Genomic DNA, 24,717 nt, shown 5'->3' with positions numbered 1-24,717 from the left:
GGCCTGTGTCAATATTAAGAATCATAGCATTGTTTCAAAGTCAGTGGTGCCTTCTCTGCATGAGTGCTTAATCTTTGAGTTTGTTCTCATTGTTTCAGTGTGTCCTGAAATGACTGATGGTGATGAAGGCTAGCTGAGCCAACTGTTCCAACATCAATGATGATACCAAAGAAAGGCTTTACTTGAGGTGACCTGGGTGCTCACAGCAAAACATTCAGTTCATTCTATGATTAACAAACCATTGGTTCTGACATAATCTTACATGGTTACATAGTACTTGCAGTCCCTTTTGGCCATGTTTGTCTATTAAATCCCAAAGAGATTTTGCACACAGACATCATGGGATTTTATCAGTGTAGATATTGACCATGTTCCAACCTTACAACAATAACTGAAGAGAGCCCATAAGGCAGATGCTTCCAATCAAAAATTGTCCCATAATAAAGAGAACTCTCTCCAATGACAGCAATGTTTACAAACAAATTTTAAAGACAAAGAATTTGACAAAATAAAAATTCTCAACAAAATTTCCAAAAGATTCTACTTTAGGTGTAACCCTTGTGGGAGACAAAGTAGAATTAAAGAGATGGGTTCTGGAACGAGCAGATAAGGAAGAAAGGTCAGGTGATCGCCAAGACTTTTGGCTACCTGCGTTTGATGCACAGGGATCTAGAGGAACTACAATTTACGAAGACAGCAATAAATTCAAATTCCTTACATTAGAGGAAAACCTCTCTCCGCAAATCTGAACCAAGGACAATCATTAGGGAGAAGTAAAAACCAAATCAAATTCAAACCAAACTTAAACTGAATGGAAATTTGATGAAAAATGGTTGAAAATCCAAAGGCAGATCCAATATTATGTTAATAGTTTAATATGTACATATACATTATTCTCAAACTGTTACATTTAAATTAATGTTTTGTTGCAAAATATTTATTTCAACATTTTAATAAAGGCAAAAATAAAATAATTTCATTTTGGCAAAATGTTACAGACTTGACACTGGCAGTTTTCCGTTAGTTAAAAATAGATTGAATTTTCTAAATATATTTCTCAAGAAGAGCATAGCCAAAATAGAGGAAGAGTTTTTAATTAATAATCTTAAACATAGCTGCAGTTATGTATTTTTTTGCATAAGAGGCATAAGTTAGGTGGAAACAGTATTTTTCCTTAAAGAATTTACTGATGGAGAAGTGAACATTAATAAAGTGTTTCTCTTTTGTGAAACTCTTTTTTCCAGTAAGTAGAAAACAAGCCTGAATCCATCTCTTGATTATTCATAATAAAAGAAAGTCTGAAACAGGCCTGTATTACACTGTATTTGCTATTCTTTTAAGAAATGGAGACAGTAGAGTTGAGTCTGAGAAAAAGACTAATGCTAGCATTCACATGAATTTTTCTTATAGAGGTAATTTCTGTGTAAGATATAAATATTTACATCATCAACACATGAAACATGGTGCATTTTGCAAGAAATACAGGTTGATGCACACAAAATTGAAGACCAAGACTGTATCTCCAAAAGAGAAAAAAACTGGTTTTAGTACCAAGCTCTTGGTAGTAGCAACCTCCTCATCTGTTTCTTATTTCCGTATTTCCCACCTGCTTCTGGATGCCTGAATGTGCCACATTTCTTCTGAGCATTCTACTCTACTCTACTCTGAAGCACATTTGTATATCATCAAGAATTCATTTGACTTCTGAAATTAGTTCATTAAATTTGGTGGGTTGCCGTGCAGAAAGTTCATCTAAGCCTCATATAAGGTAACTGGAGGCCTTTTCACCATTGAAAAACAACCCTCTCAGCAAGCAGCATTGCAAACAGAATTCAAATGTGCAGTTCTCTGAGCTCTGACCATTATTTCCAGCTTTTCTACATCTCTTATTTTGGAAAACCATCATGGGCCAAGAACCAAAGATGTATTCTTGTTCCTAAAACCAGTGGAATTAGACCTCCTGCCCTTTGTGAAAACAAAAATCTGTTGTAACAGGCATTTCCAAGATATAATGGGGAGCCACAGAAAGATCTCTGAATCTGAAGATGTAGCAGAATATATTGAAAGTAAATCACTTGATTCTGGTTGCAGAAAAACATTTTGAAATATTTTTTCAAAATTTCAATCTTTACTGTGCATTCTACTTATATTTCAGTTCCTTATAGTAGCGGCCCAAAATAGAAAGGGCATTATGTTTACTGGACTTTCCTGGATCTGATTTTCTGAGACAGCAGAGTTTCCTTTCCCCAATTGTTTGCACCAAAACGTCTCTTCGCAAAACCGTGCCTGGGAAGTTTGTGTGCTAAAAACCTTTTGCGTCATAACTTAGTAATTTAGCAAATAACCATAAAATTGCTAGAAAAGTCCAGTTACATGTTATCTTCTCCACATGAATGCCACTCAAAACTCTCCACACTGAAATCGAGGATCTAGATCTGCAGATCTAGAATCCAGTTTTGTAGATCCAGACCAGATTATCAGACGGAGACTGCCATGACTTAAAAATCTATGTGAATTACAAGCAAAACTAGAAAGCCTTTTGGAGCAGCAGATGGCGATATGATAGTGAAAATGGAAGGACTATTGACAGCACACCCATGTAGAGAGGATAACATATAGCTCCGACATGACAGCTTAAATTATTAAATTTACCAAGAGTCCAAATTAGCATTTTTCATATATTTGTTCTATGTAAAAATGAATGCACTATACCAGAATGTAGAAATACTTTTTACAATGCAATGCAAGTATGTGTGAACTCATTCATTATGAATATATTGGATATTTGCAAACAACTCACAATAGGTCTTAATTCTCATTATTCTAATGGATCTATTAGAGTTTCAATTGGAGTGGGATCAAATCTCAAATTCAAAACAATTGCTAGTCATTATTTATTTCCATTAGTCAATCTTTAGTCTAAGATATAACAAATTGTAAGATATAAGAAAATTAAGGCAGTAGCTGAATTAATAAAGTATAAATAGGCTGTTGTATTTATTCTTTTTTCCTGCTGAAAACATTATGTCTGTGTGTATATATATAAATATATAATTACAATGATACATTCTCTTATCGTTGTATTGCTTACTTTATATAATTCAATTTAAAGTGGGTGATCCACCTTAGATGCAGGACCCAAACGGAGAGGATTCCTATCAAGCTCAAGAGACCAGTTTCCTCACTCCCTGTTTTCTTAAACATGTTGCACAAGGGGCCAAGGGAAATGTGGGTCTTTTGTATTTTTGTACCTGCTATATTGGCACGAAACATGCAGCTCAAACTCAAGGAGTGTGAATAACTGGAATCCAGTATACTAATAACCTTTTACTTCTGCCTGCTGGGACATACAATTGCCTGTTCTAAGAGGAAGAAGAGGAATCATCATTTTATAGATCTACCAGAGTTGGTTGCTGACCTGCACCAAGGACTATTAGAAAGAAGAGAGGGTCCAACATTTTATATTTAGGTCAAAGAAGCTGTTCCTGAATTAGAATAGGGACTAGATTATACCCTAACTTTTTCACTGCCCAGATCCTAAGTTAAAAATATAAAATGTATTTAAAACTTATAACCCAACTTTTGTTAGACTGGACTAGGTTATGCAATAGCACAACAGAGTTCCATAACTATCTCCAAATCCACCAGGGTGTACAATACTTATTAAAACACAAAACTTTCTTTATGTGTTTTGCATCTGCTTTTAGTTTTTAGATGGAGTTTCAGAATCTTTACAATTCTGAATGCCTCAATAACATTCCACCCGATTATGAATCAGTGGTCACAAAAGCATCGTCTGCTCTGAGAAAAATAGAAAAAGACCTCAAGTCACTTCTGCTTAAACACTTTGATGTGCTTTCAAAAATCTTCCTCAGAAATAAAACAGAGCCTGTCTTTACATTATGCACTTGAACTTGATATGAGTATAGCCCTTCTTTTAAAAAAATCTAATATTCTGTTTCTAAAAATACACTGGCTAACAATCCAGTAATTACACCCACAACAATAGAAGTTGAATGCGCTTAACTATGTGGTGCGTTCTGGCCAGTCTCAATATTTTACATTGTACATTAAAAGTGCTGTTTGTATTTTTAAAATGACTAAATGCAGATAAACTAAACTGTTTTCTTATTTGTACAAAATATCTCTTTGCAGTTATAAACAGTACTTATAGCATGTGTTCAAATAAAAAAATATCAGAGAAAGCTAATGTAGGGGAGTTCTTTCTTCATCTTTGTTGTTCTTGTTCAGTAGGTCTTTGTTCACTGGTGTACATCAGAAATCAGCGTTCAGTAACTGCTTTGGCTGATATGAAGGGAAAGACAATGCAGTTAGCCTCTAGACAAGGAGATATACAAGAAAGATAACACCATGATAATGGCGTGAAACACAGATTTTAAGCAAATACTTTATGAAGTTCTACAGCAACTTAGAAAAAGAAAGAATAGGTATTGGCCTTTACATTTGAAATTATTTTTCTCTCTGACTGTAGAGTGCACTTTAGCATTTTTAAAACAAGAAAAAAAATGGGGATTCTTCTGAAAGTCTGTTTACATTAATTTGCTGGCAGAGCTACATTTTTTGAGTTAAACAATGCTGGATGTCAAAGGGTCTGATGGCTCTGAGAAGTCCTCCATGCTGGGGATTCAAATAAAGTTTCACCCATTATCTGCTATGCTTAACAGAAAGCTTTAACTATACATCTAACCATATAGATATAATTCGTAAGAATGTATTAATACACAGGAAAAAGGCACAGTGACTTTTCTTATTCCAAATAATTGTGGAATTTCAGAGTTAAGATGATGACGTAAACCCGACTGCTATTTCAATTAGTGAATACCAAGTGAATCAGTTGCTAAATAATGTCAACATATTTATAAATACCGTTGATCTAATACAAGGGTGGGCAATTGCAGAAGACTAGGTGGCCACATCAGAGCCCCAGCAGACCTTGGAGGGCCTTATGCCAGACTATATTTGAGTGGAAGTCATTTCCTATGTAAAAAAAAGGGCTTTTATTGGGCCTAAATTGATCTGACCCTGGGAGCTACAGAAACATCACTACAAGTGATCCACAGGCCAGACCTTGCTTGCCCTTGATTTAATGGGTAGACTTTGCTTGGTCTAACAACATGCAGCTCCAGACAGAAGGAGCCAACCGGAAGGCTGGAGGGGAGCAATTGAATCCCCCTGCAAAAGACCAATTGGTTCTGGCTGGCATTCCCACCAGTTGGCAAAGGAGAGGGGCTAAAGAAACCTTGCTGCAGGTAGCCCTCTCCTCTCTGCATTCACTTCCCTGCAGCACCTTTGCTTAATTTAATTTAATGGATAGACCTTTGCTTGGTCTAACAATTGGGTTTAGGTTGAGGCTTCTAGAAAGGATTTGTTGTATCCACTCCAGGGATAAAAAAAATATCAATATTCTTAATGGAGTTGGGAACTTATTTTATCAATACCCATAAAGTAGTCTGGATGTGTTGTGAAATCCTTATTATATATCAGTAACATTGTCTCAATTTTTTCCTCAGTAAACCTTTTGATTAAATGTGACGACCATGATAATGAATATAAAGGGGTAATTCTTATCATTTTAGTCCTCATGGCCTGTGCAACCAGTATGACAAACTTTATTACACCATTTGTGCCCTCCTACAGTAAAGCCGATTCCATTTTAACAAATAATATATTAAATTAACTGACAAATCTAAGTCAGTGATAGTGAACTGTTAACCTATGGCCAGAGTTAGAACATAACTAGATTTTACCTCACCTTCTCAACCCTTCCCAATGCACAACAGGGCTAAGAAAATACTGGTTTTTTACCTTTCAGGCACTGCTCCAACTGGGAAATGAAACAACGCCAAAACGTTGAGCTGGTGTAGATACTTTTGGGGCAAACTCATCTCCTAGTGTAAAGTGTACCTGGCAATTTTTTATGTTGTATGGCTAGATTTCCTGACTATGTTGTGCAGAGGAACATATGATAATACCACAGCTGGGAACTAGTCCCCTACAGCAGAATAATTTGATATTTCACTGATATAAATCAGGGCTTTTTATACTTTTCTACTTGCGACCCCTTTCTGCCCAAGAAATGTTTACATTTACATATAAAGGTATGTAGAATAGATGTAAAAATCAAGCATTTACTGATAAGAAATCAGCATTGCAATAAAGTACATCTTGCAGAATCCAGTGCAAACACTGCACAAGAGATTTGTGTGATGTTCAAAACAGCCTTCAGAAACAAAATTTCAGGACTCCAACATTGAGCTAAGGAGAACCCATGTGGGGTCAGGACTACAGTTTAAGAAGCTTAAGACTTCTTCAAACTACTTTCTAAGGTTCAACTATGTTATGCTCTAATTTTTTTAAAAAAAGTACAGGCAGTTCCTAAGTTACAAAGATCTGGAAAATCTGTCTCCACTGAAGCTTTCTCACCAATCTTTGTTTCCACAACATGCCAATTTTTTCAAAATCCAATTATTACAGGGACAAAAAGTGAGGTGAAATCTTCTGAACAGGGATGCAGACAGTCAAACGAACACCAGAGGTGTTAACCCTTCCCTATGCTATCCAAAGCTATCTATATATCAGGAGTTACACTTTAAAATGTACCTGTTCTGACTTACAATCAAATTCAACTTAAGAACAAGCCTACAGAACCTATCTTGTCTGTAACTTGGGGATTGCCTGTACTCGGGATTTAAGACTCTTTCAAAATATCTAGCAAAATTTCTAATACATATCAATAAAGAAAAGTTTAAACATTCATGATTAGATCCTTTCGAAGAAGACACAGCTAAAATGATCAATCGTGACTTTGGAGATAGCATGAGACAGGAGATGCATCTGCACCACAGTAAATAAAGTGCAAATATAGAGAGGAAAATGCAGCAATGTTTGCTATTTTAGGGTAACTATGATTGCCATAGGTATGGTAAATACACATTCCCTAAATTGAAGCAAGTATTTGTTTTATTGAATGCTTTGAACTTATTTGGTTAGGAAAATGACAGAAAGCATTCAATATATATAGTCAATTTTCCATCACTTGTCAATCAATGTGAATTTTGATAAGAGATTTATCTAAGCTTCTGATGCCATGTCTTTAGCCAAACAACAGGCATCAAAATAATAATGACTTTGTAACGGTTTAATTTTTCCAGTTCATGTAATAGGAAATTATTTGTGATACTTTGCATATGCTATGTATTCTCTATTTTTTTGTTTCTGTTTATTTTCTTTGTATAAATATATATGGTGCATGCTGCTACTGAAAAGCCATGTGTAAAAAAATACATTTGAACTTAATATCAATACTAACTTCTCACAGACTCACAGCAATTGCTGGACATTTCCACAGGCTCATATACACTTCATAAGATTTTTTTTTAATTACAAGAGACAGTGACATTTTAGATCGCAAAGGCTTGCATGCACTAATTAGGATTAAATTCACAATGAAAGGCAGCCAGCTTCCAAGAAGGTTAAAGCATAAAATTAATGGCAAAACAGGCAACCAAGAGCAGTTAGTTCTTACTTTCAAGGTGTTTAGACAAATGTGTAGTGAAATCCATTGCTTAAAGGGGGTGGCTGAGGTACAGAAGGTGAGAGTGCTTTAGATGGGTAGGTCAATTGCGGAGCTAGAAGGGATCACACAAAGGAATTAGGCACCGTCTTCTCTGTCTCCCTCCCCATTTCTCTCTCATACACAGATTCACACGGTCATGACTGTAAAACAGCAGGCTCAGGCACATGGAGCTGAAAGCACTTTATGCACCAAAAGCAGTAGAGCAACACTGTGCCAGTGTAAGGGAAATTCTGTACCATGACAGTTCCATAAGAATATCTACTGAAAACTCATCATATTTGGTTTACTGAATTGAATCTGCCGCAAAAGATAACAAAGAACTTTCTCTTCTGATCTGCAAAAATGTCATGCAGCAGTTCTACTATCCTCACTAAATAAATAACTTGAAAAAGGCACGAGTTACAGAATGAGTGATATGGTTGCAGCAGCAAAATCCACATTTGTTATGAGACACTAGATACCCTTTCATACATGGATCACTCATGTGTCTTTCTATGTATTTGAAGCAGAGGCACATATCCCAAAGTAGTGAAAGGAAAGAAACACCTCAATCTGCTGCATAAAAGTGGCTGAAGTCTCTCCCTAACGAATTCAGGAAGTCTCATTTATGAACCTAAACATATTATTATAATATTTGCTTGCTTGCTTGCTTTTATCCCAGCTTTCTTTCAGTCCAGGACTAAAATTAGCTTACAAAAGTTAAAAGATACAGAGCTAAAAACACTGACATTGTACAGATGTTAGAAATATAATTAAACTATCAATATACAGTAAGACTTATATTTTCAGGGATATGTTCCTGGCTGGACTATGGTTACATGAAACCATGGATACAACCAAATGCCACTGAATTACCCCACTTCCAATTCTAGAATCCCAGAGTTGAGTTTGGGACCTAGATAGTTCGAAAGAGATATCCTCCTCTACAAATTTGCTAGGTCCTCTAAGGCAATTTGATGGTAACTTGCCAGGTTGCCTGGGGGACCTAGAAAATTCCCAGAGAGGCCATTTTCCTCTGGAACATAGGATCTTCACCAAGAAGACACTTTATGTTTCTCACCAGAGAAAATGTTAGAGGGGTGGGGCAGAGAGAAGGGCCTCCCCAGAAGATCTTAATATATGGGCATTGCCATAATGGAAAACAGGATCCTTCAGATAACAAAGACTTGAGCTTGTACAGGACTTTCTAGGTTGTAACCACCACTATGTTCCTGAAAGCAAAGGGGAAGCCAGCCAAATGTTGCAACAGAACAGGACAGCTGTATGTTCCCTGAAACATAGTGTTGACTTTCAGTTTTCTGAAGTGTTGACTTTCTTTTTGAGTTATTTTTGAAATAGGATAAAGGTCTTTGTAATCCCTTTTTAATGATTTCTAAAAAATTAAATTTATAAATCAATATTTATCACCGTTGAATAAAACGAGGAACTGAATCTTATTGCTAGGTGCTACTACTTCTGTGAATACCACTGATCTAGTGGAACTACTCTAGTTGAGAGCAGCTATTGAGTTTAGTTCCAGGTTTGATATTTTGAGGGATTGTATTATGTTGTGGTTCAAAACTGTTGCTACTTATGTAGAGAAGATGATAGAAACAGAAATGGTCTACAAAACAGTATGCTATGCAAACTCTAAAGACCCGAGCTATTATGGATTAAATATTGCCTCTGGTATGTTAGAATAATAGAATAAGAGGTTGGAAGGGACCACAAAAGCCATCTAGTCCAACCCCTGCCATACAGGACCCACTCTCAGAATAATCCTGCAAAATAGTAATCCAATCTGTTTGAAGGAGGCTCCACCCCCCCTCCAAAGGCAGTCTTTTCCACTGTGGAACTATACTTATTTATCAGGAAGTTCTTCCTAACAAATATGCAGAATCTCCTCTCTTGCTATTTGAATCCACTGGTTATGTCCTAGTTTCTGGAACAGCTGAACATAAGCTTGCTTCATCTTTAACATGGCATCCCTTCACCTCTGTCTTTTCCTTTTCAAGCTGAACATTCCCAGTTCCCTCATAGAACTAGTTTTCCATACCATTTACCATCTTAGTTGCCCTACCTCTTTTTAAACTGAAGTGTCCAAAATTGGACACAGTAATCCAGGTGAGGTCTAACAAATGCTCAGTACAGTAGTACTTATTAAATCTATGGATCTAAAGATTCTTGTTGATACATTGGCCTCTTTAACAGCTACATCACTGACTCATGTTCAGCTTGTGGTCTGCTAAGATTCATAGATCCTTTTCACATATACTGCTGTCAAGCCAAATGTCACCCATTCTATATTTGTACATTTCATTTCTACAGCCTAATTTGTCCTTTTTTGAAAGTAAAGTATTTCAGTACAGAAGGAACATAAAATCTTACAAGGCTATGTCAGGAGAACATACAGACATATTCATAGTTTTATGAAAAACTGAGCAATACCTGCCACCTCCTTGCTCCGCTGAGAGGCTTCAGAAGCCAGTGCATATGATATGTTAATGATGCGTTCTTGCTCTTGTAACTGTGAGTCTAAATTTGTAGAGATGTGATTGTCCTGAGCTGGAAGCTGTAGATTGTGCATACTATGGCAAAAAATGGGGAGGGGAGAAAACTCTTAACTCTTGTCTTAACTATGAGAAAGTAGAGGATCAGAGGTAACTGCCTCAATAATAGGAAAGTACAACTAAAAAGCTGAATATTGAGATACATTGCTTTAGCTGCAGCAGCATTAGCTAGCCCTTGTATCACAGAAGATAGAGCTAATCTTCACATTTAAGCTATAAAAGAACACTGCCAAAGATAAAAAGTATATAAAGGCTTTGCCTTCACTCTAATTATATGCAAAATAGAAGATATCCATATTACTCTGCCATAGTAAAAAATGAACCTCATCTCTTTAAGTGTATTACACTACTGATCCTTTTCTATTTAATTTCAAATATTAAAAATAAATAGGAGTAAAAGATAGATTATTAGAAATCTAACCTGGACTTGGTAAGAATATTCTTTATTTTTTCTGCTGTACGGTGCCTTGCCGCTAACTCTTCTGGGGTGAGAGGTTCTTCTGGCTCCAGCTCAACGTAACGCTCTGGAATTGCAACCTTTTCAGGCTTTGACAACTGGGGAAATTATTATAAATAGTTACAGTAGTATGTTATGATCAACTGAAATAAAACTTTTCAGATCTACAAAAAGAAGGGGGAAAGTGCAACCCCAGCATTTGAACATTTCCTTTCTCCTGATGCCAGCTTGTGTGACAATTTCTGAATGTTCTTTTCTTGAAAATGATGCTTTTTTGGGGGGGGGGGGAAATCCCAATATATAGTATTGTGCTATAAACTCCTAGAAAGTCTAGAACTATAAAATAAACATTTAATTTTCTACAAACACTAGCCTTAACTATTCAATGGCTGATTTTACTAAAATATTACCCAATATCAACAATTAAATGGCTGTTGGTGTTGTTGTGTAGTTTCCAGCCTACGGCAACTCTAAGGTGAACTCATTATGAAGTTTTCCTGGCAAGATTTGTTCAAAGGGGATTTGAATCTGACTTCTTCTGCAGCAGAGAGAGGATAACATGCCCAAAGTCACAACATAGGTTTCCATGGCTGAGCAGGAGTTTCAACCCTGATCTTCCAGTGTCCGAATCCTGTACTTAAACCAGTACATAACATTGGTTCTCTTCAATTGGTATTACCACAGTGTGCAAATATAGTATTTCCTTCTTTTTATCCAGAAATTTGAATATTCCCTAAGGGCTGCATGAACAATGCTAGTTTGATTGTGATTTTGAAACACTATTTTACCATTATTCAATTAAATAAGACTAGGTGACAAAATAGTTTTAATGAACTATGTGTGTTTAGAAACAAAGAGGCTGTGAACAGGGAATATAAAATGGAAATAGCTCCTCATTTCCTTCTTATGAAGGGGAGGTCTTTTTACAATTGCAGACCTTCACTGATTAAAGTTCAAGACTTGAATGCAGAGTCAATGGCAACATAAAAAGCCTGCCTAGGTTTCCAATTAAAAGTGGTAGGATTTACAGATATTTCAAAATCTAATTGCTATTTTAAAAACAAAACAGTGTCCTTACATTCAGCATATTCCCCCTTCCATTTCTTCGTTTTACAAAGAAATGACATTCTTCCTTGGGACCACCAGATGGTGCTATAGCTTTCAGATATGTCCTTAGGAAAACAAATTTCATTATCCTTTTATTTTCCATATAGTTTATCTGTAGTACCAAATGTTCTTTTTTGGGAGAACACGTAGAAGCCATTGTGCACTCCATTTTCAAATGAGTCACCATTTGAAATGCTGCAGTTGGTAGGGACTCTACACACTGACAATGCATATTTTGCTCTATGGAAGCACTAGGCTAGAAAAGACTAGCACTTGACATGCACTTTATCTCCTCTTCTCTAAAAACACATTTTAGACTTCAATATTCAGGATGTCTCTCATATAATTAAACTTTATCCCCATTAACTGGCGTACATCCTTCTCTGCCAGAATAAGCTCTTTCTCCTCTCAAAACAAAAACAGGAATTAAATTGTTTTTTTTCCAGCTAGACTAGGTTGAAATAGTTCCCCTATATTTTAAAAAAAACTGACAGAAAGGAAAAATAAAGATTTCAATCATTGGTGCAATCTGAAAACCGAAGACCTTGCAGGAATCATGTGGCCCACCTAACCCCATTTTGAAGTCCCCCAGGAACCCCTCACCTCAAAGGAAAACCCACTTTGCCAAATCACTGCCATTTTGTCTAAAATGAAAATGAACCATATTTTGTGCCTCCATGTCTCTCAAAAATCCTGATTTTCTGACAAAAATACTGCCATCCACCCTCTTTGGAAGACAAAGAGGAAAAACAGCTTTAGAGCAAACCTGGCTTGATCAATCTCCTCCCCTGTACACCTGATGCCCTTGCAAAATGCCACTCTGACGACTACATCCTGGTTCAGCTGTATTGAGGAAATGGGTACTTCAATCCAGGCAGTGTGGAAGGACTGGGATAGTGCCAAAGACGGGAAATAAACAGTTCCTCTGTACAAAAGAAATGACACTGTTTTATAAGGCAAGAGTTCTGGTCAAGGAAGAGACAAGTGGGCGGGTTCTGTTACACTAATCTGAGAGTTTCTTTGCTTTCTCCTCTTTTAAATTAGGAGAAAGGTATTAGCAATGGTGGCAGAAAAATGAGTGATGCCACTCCTGAGACTTTCTGACTGTGTCCACCTCTAATTTGTATATATGGTGAGAAGCAATTTTTGACAGAAAAGAACTGACAAGTAGTAGCCTTACCTCTCTGCTAATATCCAATTTGTAATCTTCAGGTTCTAGGTCTGCTTCTGTCACTGACACAGGCTCTATTTTTACCCAGTTATTCTCCTCTTTCTGTTCTGTGCGCATTGCTCTTTCCAGCAGCTGCAAGTCAAATTCTTGCTCCCGCCTCCACTAATAACAGATAGGAAACAATTACAGGTTTGAATATTACAACTAATAAATAGTGCAGAAATGTTCACTCCCATTACCTCCAGCTCTGGACTGATGACTGGAAAAGTAGACTTACCACTACATTTGCTTCTGGATTTTCCTTGATGGAGTACTCATCCTCTCTGACCAGCAGAGGGTAATCTAATCTCAGCAAACAGCTTTCAGGAGACAGGTTAAACTAGTAGCCACAAATATTTTTTTAAAAAACATGATGCAAGAGCAACTATACTAAACTAGAATAATAAAAAATTGAAGCATGAATAAATAAGGTCTATCACTAGAAATAGTACAGAGAAATTCAATATATTCAAACTCTGTATTTTATTAGTATGGAGAAATCAAATAGTGGCGATCTTGATTCAGAAGCTTTTAAAATAATAATTTAGAAGCTGTTCCACCTGAGCCCAAAAAAAGGAAATCTCTTTTACAAAATGGGGCATTTAAGGAGGCAAGTACTAATATGCTGAGATATTCTCTATATGTGCTGAATAAATATGCAAGAAGAGGATTTGTGTTAGCTCTATCTTCTCCATCTCTGGTTTTGTGGCAGAAGATGGTGTGAAGCAGAGAACCATTGATTTTGCTCATTTTGGGGGTAAAGAGTGTTTTCTCTTTGTCTTCATACACATCAGCCTCTACAAGCAGACAGTGAAAAGTGATGAAATCAGAAAGGGCAGGGCTGACTATGGTTAAACTTTGAAAGAAAACAAGGGGAACAAAGAAGTTAAGTGAAATAAATACAAAGAGAGAGGTCTTTCAGACTAACAAGAAGCTGTGGTCAGAAGAAAAATTGTGAAGATAGACAGATGCCTGTCTGCCAAGGGAGATGACAGACACCTGACAAAAAGGCTTTGGTTCTGATTCACTTATGCTCCACTTCTAAGCACATTTACTCAAAAGTTGTTCCTATTTAAATCAGCAGGGCCTATTTCTATCTATATGTGTTAAGGCTGAGAAATAAGATTTTCCTGAAGGGGAATACAGCTAAAACTGCTGGTTTTAGAGAATGAGTACTCCATGTAGGTTCACCTTCTAGAGAAAATGATTTGCCTTAACTCTGTTAAACAACCTGAACAAATTATGAGCCAAAGTGATGTAATGAAGAAATGCTAGTACTGTGATTGGTTTGCAGATCTGCTCCGTAAGTCACATGAGCTAGCAAACTGTCCAATAAAACCAAATAATAGTCATCATTTTTTCTAACATTTCTTTTTTTTAAGATGCAGTCCATAATCATCTATACATTCTTTCCATTTGAAGTACTTTTGAGAGTGATTGAACTCTGTGTATTCTAGCCTATGCAATTTTCTTCAAATGTGCTATTTATCTGAAGGACACATGAACATATAGTAAATAGCTCAAAATTTATATTTTGTATATGATAAGGATAGCTTAAATGTGATGTACCTTATAAAAACATACTCAAATTGAAATACTTATTTCATACACAAATCAGTCAAGTGACTTGACACAATAAACTTGGAACAATTACAAAATAAGGAAAGGCTTGAATGAAAGAACTGCGTTTTTTAAGTTTTTAATTTAAGTTTTAAAATATTTCACAGGGGTTCCCTCTCAGATGGATATGCAATTTCAACCCAATCTACAACCCAGAGTCCTACAGGCCCAGTGAAGCTTAGGTCCTTTGGACAGGCATTGCTTCCACAGCCTCCCATCACACTAGATGGCCAATTGAAGGATGGCCAACTGTAGTGTTTAACACAGCAAGTAAGCCTATTTTCCAATTAAGCCCCTGGTGGTGCATTAGGTTAAACCCTTGTGTTGGCAGAACTGCTAATCTGAAGGTTCGGTTGCTGACCTGAAGGTTGACAGTTTGAATCTGAGGAGACAGCGGATGAGCTCCCTCTGTCAGCTCCAGCTCCCCATGCGGGGATATGAGAGAAGCCTCCCAACAAGGATGGTAAAACATCAAAACATCCGGGCGTCCCCTGGGCAACATCCTTGCAGACGGCCAATTCTCTCACACCAGAAGCAACTTGCAGTTTTTCCAGTCACTCTTAACACAAAAAAGCCAATTTTCCAAAGAGAAGCAAAGCAAGCCTCAATGAGTTTCTGTAGCTCTATGGAGAACCCACAATAGCTATCTGGATTATAGGGTGTAAAGTTCACAAAGATGAATGGATAATGTGCTCCCAAACAACACCACAAATATTTTATATGGTCACGCATATGCTGAACCACCAAATCTTATCATGAATGTGCAGCACTGCAATTTGAATATATTTCCCCCAGTATTCTTAATGTTATGCAAAGAAGTTTGCTGACGAGAGACAGGATATGTTATGACAGATTATTAACAATTATAAAGAGGAAAGCATTATTTTTAAACCCTTTGACTCAATATAGGGTTGGATCAAGAATTCCCACTAGCAGAATTCCACTTTCAGAATGTTTCCACTGCAGCCAGAAATGGAGGTGATGTTTGCTCTTTTGCCCTTTCTGCTACAGTCCCATGTCAAACTGCATTGGAAGGTTTTGGATGTTCCTCTAGAACAGGCATGGGCAAACCTTGGCCCTCCAGGTGTTTTGGAGGGCCAAGGTTTGCCCATGCCTGTTCCTTTCGGCTGTTAGGAATTGTGGGAGTTGAAGCCCAAAACACCCAGAGGGTCGAGGTTTGTCCATGCCTGCTCTAGAACAATGTGGGAAATAGCAGAGAAAGAGGCAAAGAAATAATCAAAGAACATTGCAGAAGCTTCCACTGGATAGTATTCCTTTCCCTTTGTTGGAAGAACCCTTTAATTCATGGAACCCCAGTGATAGTGCTTTGTAGAGAAAAACAGTATTCATGCACAAGCTCTTGACTTTCACTCAAATCATATTTAATTTTTCATCTGTTAGGAATACGAATCCTGTGGCTTAATTTTTAAAAAGCTTCTACTCAAATAAAAATGGGAGGACTTGTTCAAATCTTCACGGGGAAAACTAGAATCTTTGTCACAATTAGAGTGCCCTGTAACCAGATAGCTACTCAATGTTCAAACCAGGCCTGATTGCAAGAACATGTATCATATAAACAGAATATTCTAAACTAAGTTTATTCTGTAAGGAAAAAAACATGAATTCAGTATTATGAAGCAGGTTTATTGGCATTGATACGGAGTCGTTTACATCAAAATTAAATGACAAATCCATGTATTTTGTTTAACATTATAATGTCATACTACATTTTAAAAGTGTTCATTTAAAAAAATCAGTGCATTGTATTAAAAGTAGATTTACACATATAATGTATGCAATGGTATAAAATGTGTACACCAATTATATATATTGTTTTCTATTCGGGATGTTATATTATTATCGTGCTGTAAATTGTGCTATCAAACATTAATTTTTGTGCACTGGAGTCCTTTGGATAAACCTCCAGGAAACTTTATCTTCTGGGCAAAACTGTGCCATTGTTGTTTCTTATAGCAAGAACACAGATCAACATGGCATGCAAATAAGTAACATTATTTGTTTAAATTGTTAAAAAATTATGAAATGTTTGCATTAGAAATAAGTGTGTAGAAAAGCAATACAATTGTTGAAGATCAGATTTAAATTCTGCTACTAAAAAGCATGAATATGGCAGAAATTTATTCTTTCAAAATTTTAAATTATTTCTTAATAAAAATGAGATGGGCAAAGATTTAAATCTGAACCCATTAAGTCCTTAAGAGTCCATTTGGTTATTTAGTAAATTAATAACTTAAATATGAATTGCAAATTACTGAAACTAAACTATTTAAAATGAGAACAAAAAAGTTAAAGAGTGCTCCTTGCAACAAAACAGGAAAACCAGCAGAAATTTGATAAAAAGCTACTAAAATGCAATTAAGCCTGGCAGAAACTGAGTAGTCTAGTTAGAAATTATTGTAAATAATTAGAAATTTGAAAACAAACAAACAAAAAGCCATTATGTATGATGAGTGACAATTCTAAAAGCAAGAGACCTTGTGCAATGAATTAAGCAGGTGATGAGCAACTATAGTTCTAATGCACCAAAAGCAGAAGAAAAAACAAAATATTAATGTTGCAGTGACTGTGTAAATCTTTCAGTAACATAAGCATACCATTATCCTGAACAACAAGGAGGCCTGTTCCATTTAAGACCAAAAATCCATAATCTGTGTCATAAGCTTTCATGGACCAAATCACAACCAAAGAATCAAAGGAAAGCAGAATATTGCTTGATTATTTCAACAAAATGAGACCAATAGGTCATGCTATCTGTAGATGTATTACAATGCTATGCAGAGCAGAAGAGACTACAGGATCCAATTGAAATGAATACAGATGAAATCTGCATGAAGTACACATGGGAACAGACTTGGCATTGTAATTAGCTACACATTGTTAATGTGGCTTGTTGTTTCTTGTGTTTGCGGACAGGATTTCCTATAAGCTTTAAAATTGGGGGTACCAGGTTAGAAAAGATTGCAAACTCATGGTTCAATGAAAGTATTTCAGAGTTAAGAACCAACTTGAAGCCACTGAACTGAAATGCATTAGTAGATCTGTCACTTAACAAAGTTTTGGAATGATTAGTTCACTCTTGGGGGAAATTATCATTCTATTTATCTACTATTACATAACTAGGAGTGGTTCAAAACCACTCCCACACTTAACTGAATTTGTAATTGCACGTCCTAGGAATAACACTGTAGGTCATCTACTGTTATCAGTTGCATCATTTTACCCACAGGCCTCACTTTATTTAAAAGTAGAAAGCCCTTCAATATTTATAATACCCAAACCTAGCTTGTTGAGACAAAACTGGACAATACGTTAAATGCATGAGTGCATTTAACTAGTCTGATTCATGTTACACAGCACAGTGTGTAGGGGTGTGATTAAAATTGAGAATGGGGGATTGGGAAAACCCCAGTGAGAGTGAGAAAATGGAGATTCTGACCAAGAACAAATCCCAGTTTTGGTGGCTGAGTAGGGTGTGTAGGGGAAGTTCTAGGGATTTCCTGCTGGTAGTATTAAAATGACCTTCTGCCTTGACTCTTAGCTGACCACTTTATATATCTCCTCGCCTAAGTTCTAGTTCCCAAAAACATATGCTATATCACATTTGACTGTCTTTGTCATTTTCACTGGAGTTACCCTGGGATTTTTCAAAATTCTAACAGATTGATTATGGTCTAGCACACTCTTACAGCTTTTTTTCAGAAGTGACACTTAGTTTTGTTTTTGGAATATCTAGTGGATATTATTCAAATTTAAAATCCACAGCAAATATCATATCCATCCTTTTTTGTACTCTCTTTTGATTTGGGAGACATTTCAAAAAAGGACAAATTCATAGGATCATTTGGAAAATGCACCATGATTTGTTAAATTTCAGACTTCAAAATGACTTACATTCACTTAACTGTACATTGGATTTAGATCAAATATGTATGTGTGCCTTTGAGTCCCCTGTTGACTTATGGTGAACCCATGAGTTTCACAAGTTTTCTAAGGCAAGATATACTCAGAGGTGGTACTCAGTTCTTTTCTCAGAAATATAGCTACAGCATCTGGTACTTATTAGCAGTTTCCCACCCAAGTACTAATGAGGGTCAAACCTACTTAGAAGCTAAGCAGGTGGAATCTGGGGTATTTAAGACTAACTGAAACCAAATATTGGAAGAAAAACACATCAAATTCAGATAAGATTGCTTCCATGTAAATATGCTTAAGACAACAGCCTGGTACTTGATCCTAAACAGAGTAGTTGCTACCCAAAACAATGCTAAACATATCAGCGAAGCATGCAGAAAGTATTTCATCAGTGCTTCTTTTACAATTATTATTGCTAAAAACAATGCAACCTCTCTCTTTTGGTATTGGAGGTTGCTGTGGTAGAAATGGTAAGTGGCATTCTGCATACACATGTCACTTCTTTGGATTAGGTCATTCCTTGGAAGCAGATCCAACTATAATCAAAAAGGGCTATTTTGGTTAATGACTCTAAATGAATCCACATAAGTTTATATTTAATTCTGGATTTAACCTTTGAAATAATTTATTCTTAAATAACCAAATGCCAGGTTTTGCTAGAATAGTTTAGGCCCCTTAAACATAAATTATAAAGGGATATTAGTAGTTGTATAAACATTATTAATTTTTTCTATTTTAATAGATTATTTATAAAATTTGTCAAATGCTCTTTTAAAAAATCTTTTATTCAACAGAACCATAGATACTAAATTTGCTAAACTTACAATCTATATCTTTATCTATATCTACTCTTAATGCACTATCTATCATCATTTATGGGGCTCATTCCTTTATGGCGCAATCAGAAAAAAACCCAGCAAGTGAATTCTGCTTTCATAGCACAGAGTCAAAGGGGGAGGAAGGAGAGCAGCCAATACTAGCCCAATATTCACATCTGAACGCATTCTGAGAAATTAATGTTTTTCTTCCTATTTTTCTCTTTTGTCAACTTACTTCTGCACCTGCTACATTACGCTGTGACTACTTATAGCTGAAAGCCATTTCCTGTTATTCACACTCCAGAAATTGCTATTAACACTACAGTATAATTAAATAATACAAGGAGTCATGCACTCTTAAATAAAAGTGCTTACTAGAGAAGCTACAGATCACATTTTTAGTCTAGTCCTTTTAAGGCATGTCTAACATACTGAGCCTATGTCTGCAGAAAGTGGCCGGGCAAATGAACGTGATGAGGCAGACTGTCTTTCTCCTTGGCCAAGAGTTCTCTTGCGTTCACGAACTAATGCCTTTTGATGTCGCTTCATTCTTTCTAACTGTTCCTCAGCACTCATCTTGCCTCTTTGGTGGTCTCCGGAGTATAAGCGCTCCAAGGCACTCTTTGGTCTTTCCTGTTAAATGTGACACACAACACAAACAATTAATACTTTTGAAAATGTATTCTAGCACCATGATTTCACATCAGTTTGGCCTCTGGGTGATTTCTAGAAGGTCGGAGAGGATGTCAGAAATGCAGCCTAACACTGCCTGGACACTCCTTGCTTCTTCTGACCATCAGTTGGCTCTGGAGATGAGAACAATGGGTTCAAATTACAAGAAAGGCAATTCCAACTGAACAATAGAAAGAACTTCCTAACTATAAGAGCTTTTGAACAGTGGAATTCACGGCCTCAGAGTGTAGGCTTCTTCTTTGAAGGCTTTTAAACAGAGATTGGATAGTGATCTGTTGGGGGTTCTTTGATTGTGCTTTTCCTGCATGGTAGGGGGTTGTACTGGATGGCTGGTGGGGTCTCTCCCAACTCTATGATTCTATGAACTGGTTATGGAGACACATGTCAGTAGCTGACTAGTAAGTTGTATATGGTGGCCATTGCACAAAGGAGGTACTACATATCTCCCTCCACAACCTTAAAAAGAAGTGCACAGTCATAAATGGAATTTACTCCTACTTATGTCACCAAGAGAAGTCATATTTAGGATTTCACACTTGCTGTTGTTACATTCTTGCATATTCATTTTGGACTTACGGCAACCCTATGACAGGGTTTTCTTGTCAATATTTAGGAACAGGAAGTTTTCCATTTCCTTTTTCTATAGCTATAGCAAGGATCCTCTTGTGAGTTTCTGTGCCTGAGCAAAGATTGAAACTCTGGGCTCATGGAGTGAACACTCAAATCACTACATTGTGCCAGTTTTCAGATTTCACCCTACAGTCAGTGTTTCTTCTTTCAGTGCAAAATGAACAAGATAAACTCAATTTCCTTCATGTTTATAAGCCGCTCCGAGTCCCCTTTGGGGTGAGAGAGAGCAGGATATAAATGTAGTAAATAAATAAAACAACATTTTGCAACAATAAGAAAAGCAATATTGGATTAACATTTAATAATGAAATAATATAACTTGGAGTTAGAGTCTTTAACCTCCCCTTTAACCTCAGACATCGTCTGGACGGTCAGAATGGATAATATACAATTTTGACAATTAAAACTGAAATCAGTATAAATTGTAATTTGAAGTGGCACTTGTAACCATATCCATGTTTGCTCCTGTACTTGAGATATATTCTGAGTTATCCATCTAGGAGAATTATCTTAAATTTTAGTGTGCTATAAAATATTAAAATAAAACATATCTAAACTAATAAGATTGTTCAGAAAGGTTGAGCAACCATAAACACATACCTTGGAACCATCTCTTCGAAGTGTTGCATAAGATGAAACTGTGAATGACTGGTGTAATCTAGACGTTGAGCCAGACAATCCTTGCCAAAGGAAAAAGAATGGCAGAATCAAGACTGTAATGTAGAAGCAACAGCTGCATTCCTAAGTCCAGAATTAGCTCTATCTAAATAGATTCACCAAAATGAACTGAACTTAAAATAAAACAGATAATTTTATAGGAGATGTATTGTATTTAGCTATAGATTCTGGTAGCACCCTTCCCATTCCATTTAGGTACCACAGGAATCGGGATACAGGATTTTATTTTATTAGAATACGAATCATATGTTCGACTAATTCACTATGATGTGAACCCAAGAAATTTGAAAGATTTCAGATTATTCTAGTTAGTCTTCTTTACTTTGTTGCACTACAAACTCCTCATCTTAAAGTTTATTAGGCTGCGTCCTATGCACCTAGAAAAATACATCTGATTTGCTTCTGAAGTGTGAATTGAAAATGTCATAGCAAATATCAAGAAATAGGAATCTGAAGTAAAACACACAAAGAAGAGCAAGTCAGATAAGCAGGAAGATGTTGAATATATCTTACACAAAGTTGCTGATAGGATTTTATTGGTTTTAAGTGAATGAAGAATATTTTTTAGGGTTCAGTTTGCCCAACTAAATCAAAACTTTACCAAAAAAAGTCTTTTGGATTTTTGATTTATTTTTTTTGTTATCATAAAAGACTGGGTCATCACCACATGTGAACAGAAATAGAAAAAAAAGTTGTGCAAGAAAATAAGAAAAATGTCATCTTGGGTATGCATGCTGGGAGGGTCAAAAGGTGCAGTTCATTACATCAGGAGCAAGAGGAGTGATTTTTCCCTCCAGGTCAAACCGTTTTGAAACTCTGTGTGTTTTGTTTCCCCTGCATTGTGACTTACTTGAAATGCTACATAGTTTTATTCAACTCTTCACTGAATTGTACAGTGAACTTTTGGTGAGGACCACCACAATTAACTACAGCTCTCTGATTCTAGGTTATCATAATCTGAAATATGAGATTAATCTGATAGGAAAAGGAATACAGGGTGTGCCAAAAGTCATGCCCTATTGACAATTTATTATATTTTATTATCATTATTATTTGTTACAGATTGTTAAACCATGGCTTATAAATTAACTAAAGGAAGAATTGAGATACTACATGATGGTCAATTGTTGAAGAGTAAATTATAATGATTAGAGAAAATGTTACTTAAGAACGTTCAAAATAAGAAAATAGCTACCCAGTACCACAAGTAGTTACAGAGAAAAAGGGGAAGTTATAAAAAGAAGAAGAAAAGGGAATCATTTCTGTTTTTTGTATTTATGAACTTGTTTTTGAGAAGACCATATCAAGAAGTAGATGGAAGTCAAGATACCCATAATCTTTCTTTTTTTGTTGTTTGTTTTTATTTTCGCCTTTTCTCATTTTTTAAATGTTTTTGGCCTCTTCCCCTCTTCTTTTTATATATTAGATAAAACAATTTTGTGTTATTAATAAAAATTATTTTTTAAAAAAGAATGTTCAAAGGCTATGTGTCATGAGTACAAAAGTGTTTCGAAGAAAATGGCAGCCAGTTTGAACATTTAGTTTAATGTACTGTATATACTAAATTGCCTACCAGGCATGACTTCTGGAACCTTGTACAATGAAGGTTTATGCATTAAAGATGGGGTTGGATCAGGATGTTCCCATTCTTTTAAATAATATCTGGAGTCCCAATGCAGCCACAGATTAAAAAAGAGGAAAAACGAACTGTCAGTAAGTTCTTGAAATCTCTAAGCTATACACCTTCAAAGCTGTAACCATCCATACTCCTATGAGATATAGATAAGTCATCTCTTGACCTACCTCTGGTAGGTAATGTTTGGTATCTACCATCAATACCTAGCAATCCAAGGGAAGGTTGATTCAGCTCACTGCCTATAGTTGCCAATTCAGGTTCGCTCACATATGAGCGGAGTTCTACCTATACAGATAAATACTTGATTAAATATAATTGCAAAGAAACATTTTTACAATTCTGTCGAGAGACAACTGTCTCCTAGCAGTCTGAATGTATTGGATGATACCATAGATACAATAATGTTTGACACAGTATAAAACATTTCAAAATCTGTGGCTTAATGCTGAATAACAGCACCAAGAGGAATTAAATAAACCAGATGTAAAAACCAAAACAAGTTTTTTAAAGGACAGCTACACCAATTTATCACTCTTAGGAAATTCTAGAGATCAAGACTTTTTTTCGTGCTTTTGTATCTTTCAGAAGGCTCTTCTCACTCCTGCTATCTCACTGCTGGTTCACTTCAGAAAGTCCCTGAAGATTCTGATGAGTGAGCCAGAAATTATATTGTTCTAAGCAGTGTTTTCAAACATTTGTAACAGGAGTACACAATTCATAGCCCGTCTGATGTTACTGGACAGAAAATCCCATCAGTCTACTTAGCATAGCCAATGGTGAGAGATCCAGGGAGATAAAAGTCCAGGAACAATATACTTTACCCTTCCCTGATTTAGAAGTATGAATTGTGTACTCCTAATTGTGTACTTCTGATATCTATGAATGCTCTTCTACAGATCATATTTTAGTGCTAAGTGAGAGGCAAAACATACAGAATTATTGTTCTTCTAGTAGCTAAAAGTAAAGGTTTTCCTCTGACATTATGTCTAGTTGTGTCCGACTCTGGGGTTGGTGCTCATCTCCACTTCTAAGCCAAAGAGCTGGCTTTGTCAGTAGACACCTCTTAGGTCATGTGGCCAGCATGACTGCATGGAGCACCGTTACTTTCCCGCAGAAGTGGTACCTATTGATCTATTCACATTTGCATGTTTTTGAACTGCTAGGTTGGCAGAAGCTGGGGCTAATAGTGGTAGCTCACTCCGCTCCCCATATTCGAACTCCCAACTGAGTTCAGTAACTCAGCAGTTTAACCTGCTGCACCATCAGGGGCTCCATTGTTCTTCTAAATACATTTATTTGTTTCCTACCCTTTTGCCAGTCTGGGATGTAAGGAGGTTTGTATAATGTAAAACAATTAAGAATTTACATTTTATAAAAGTTATAAATATAATTATACTATTAGTAGAATTAAAAATAATTATAATGATTTATAATTATAAGAGTCATTTAAAGAGTGATTACACAATTAACAAAGCCAAGATACTAAACATTAGAATTCATTAAAAGATCATATACAAACCTTAAAAACAGTATGGTACAGCATTAAAACCCTACCTCACCCAGTTTTTAAAAGCCTGATGACATGAAAACATTTTGACTTGCTGATGGAAGGACAGCAAGGATAGGGCCACCCTGGCCTCCCTAGGGAGGGAGTTTCAAAGAGACTGTATCTAGTCTGGCCTCTAAGTCAGAGTGAATCTGACCAATTTTATCTACAAAGTGGTGGGCAAATTCTTCAGAGTGGGCTATATGATACATTTCAATATAATTGATATGGACTGATACACTG

At 36.2% G+C, this 24,717-nt stretch overlaps 1 protein-coding gene across 13 annotated transcripts in view; it reads right to left on the bottom strand.

Annotated features, from left to right (window-relative positions):
* Positions 1 to 854: 854 nt before the first annotated feature.
* Positions 855 to 24,717, bottom strand: part of plekha7 (pleckstrin homology domain containing A7) — a 197,015-nt gene continuing 173,152 nt past the window's right edge. For 9 of the 13 annotated variants that reach the window (XM_062976390.1, XM_062976436.1, XM_062976547.1 and 6 more), the window contains 8 exons: positions 23,096 to 23,213; positions 21,215 to 21,294; positions 19,724 to 19,924; positions 12,891 to 13,043; positions 10,568 to 10,701; positions 10,025 to 10,164; positions 7,547 to 7,649; positions 855 to 4,305 (listed from right to left, as the gene is read on the bottom strand). In XM_062976390.1, coding sequence (XP_062832460.1) covers positions 7,558 to 7,649; positions 10,025 to 10,164; positions 10,568 to 10,701; positions 12,891 to 13,043; positions 19,724 to 19,924; positions 21,215 to 21,294; positions 23,096 to 23,213 — 918 coding nt within the window. In that variant the 3' untranslated portion in view covers positions 855 to 4,305; positions 7,547 to 7,557. Of the gene's footprint in view, positions 4,306 to 7,546; positions 7,650 to 10,024; positions 10,165 to 10,567; positions 10,702 to 12,890; positions 13,044 to 19,666; positions 19,925 to 21,214; positions 21,295 to 23,095; positions 23,214 to 24,717 lie in introns of those variants that run through there. The other 4 variants (XM_062976511.1, XM_008107389.3, XM_062976748.1 and 1 more) reach the window with 3 other exon arrangements.

The sequence above is a fragment of the Anolis carolinensis genome, chromosome 1, assembly GCF_035594765.1.
Source record: "Anolis carolinensis isolate JA03-04 chromosome 1, rAnoCar3.1.pri, whole genome shotgun sequence".
Lineage (NCBI taxonomy): Eukaryota > Metazoa > Chordata > Lepidosauria > Squamata > Dactyloidae > Anolis > Anolis carolinensis.
Note: the sequence above shows the minus strand (reverse complement) of the source record. Positions and strands in the feature narration are given on the sequence as shown.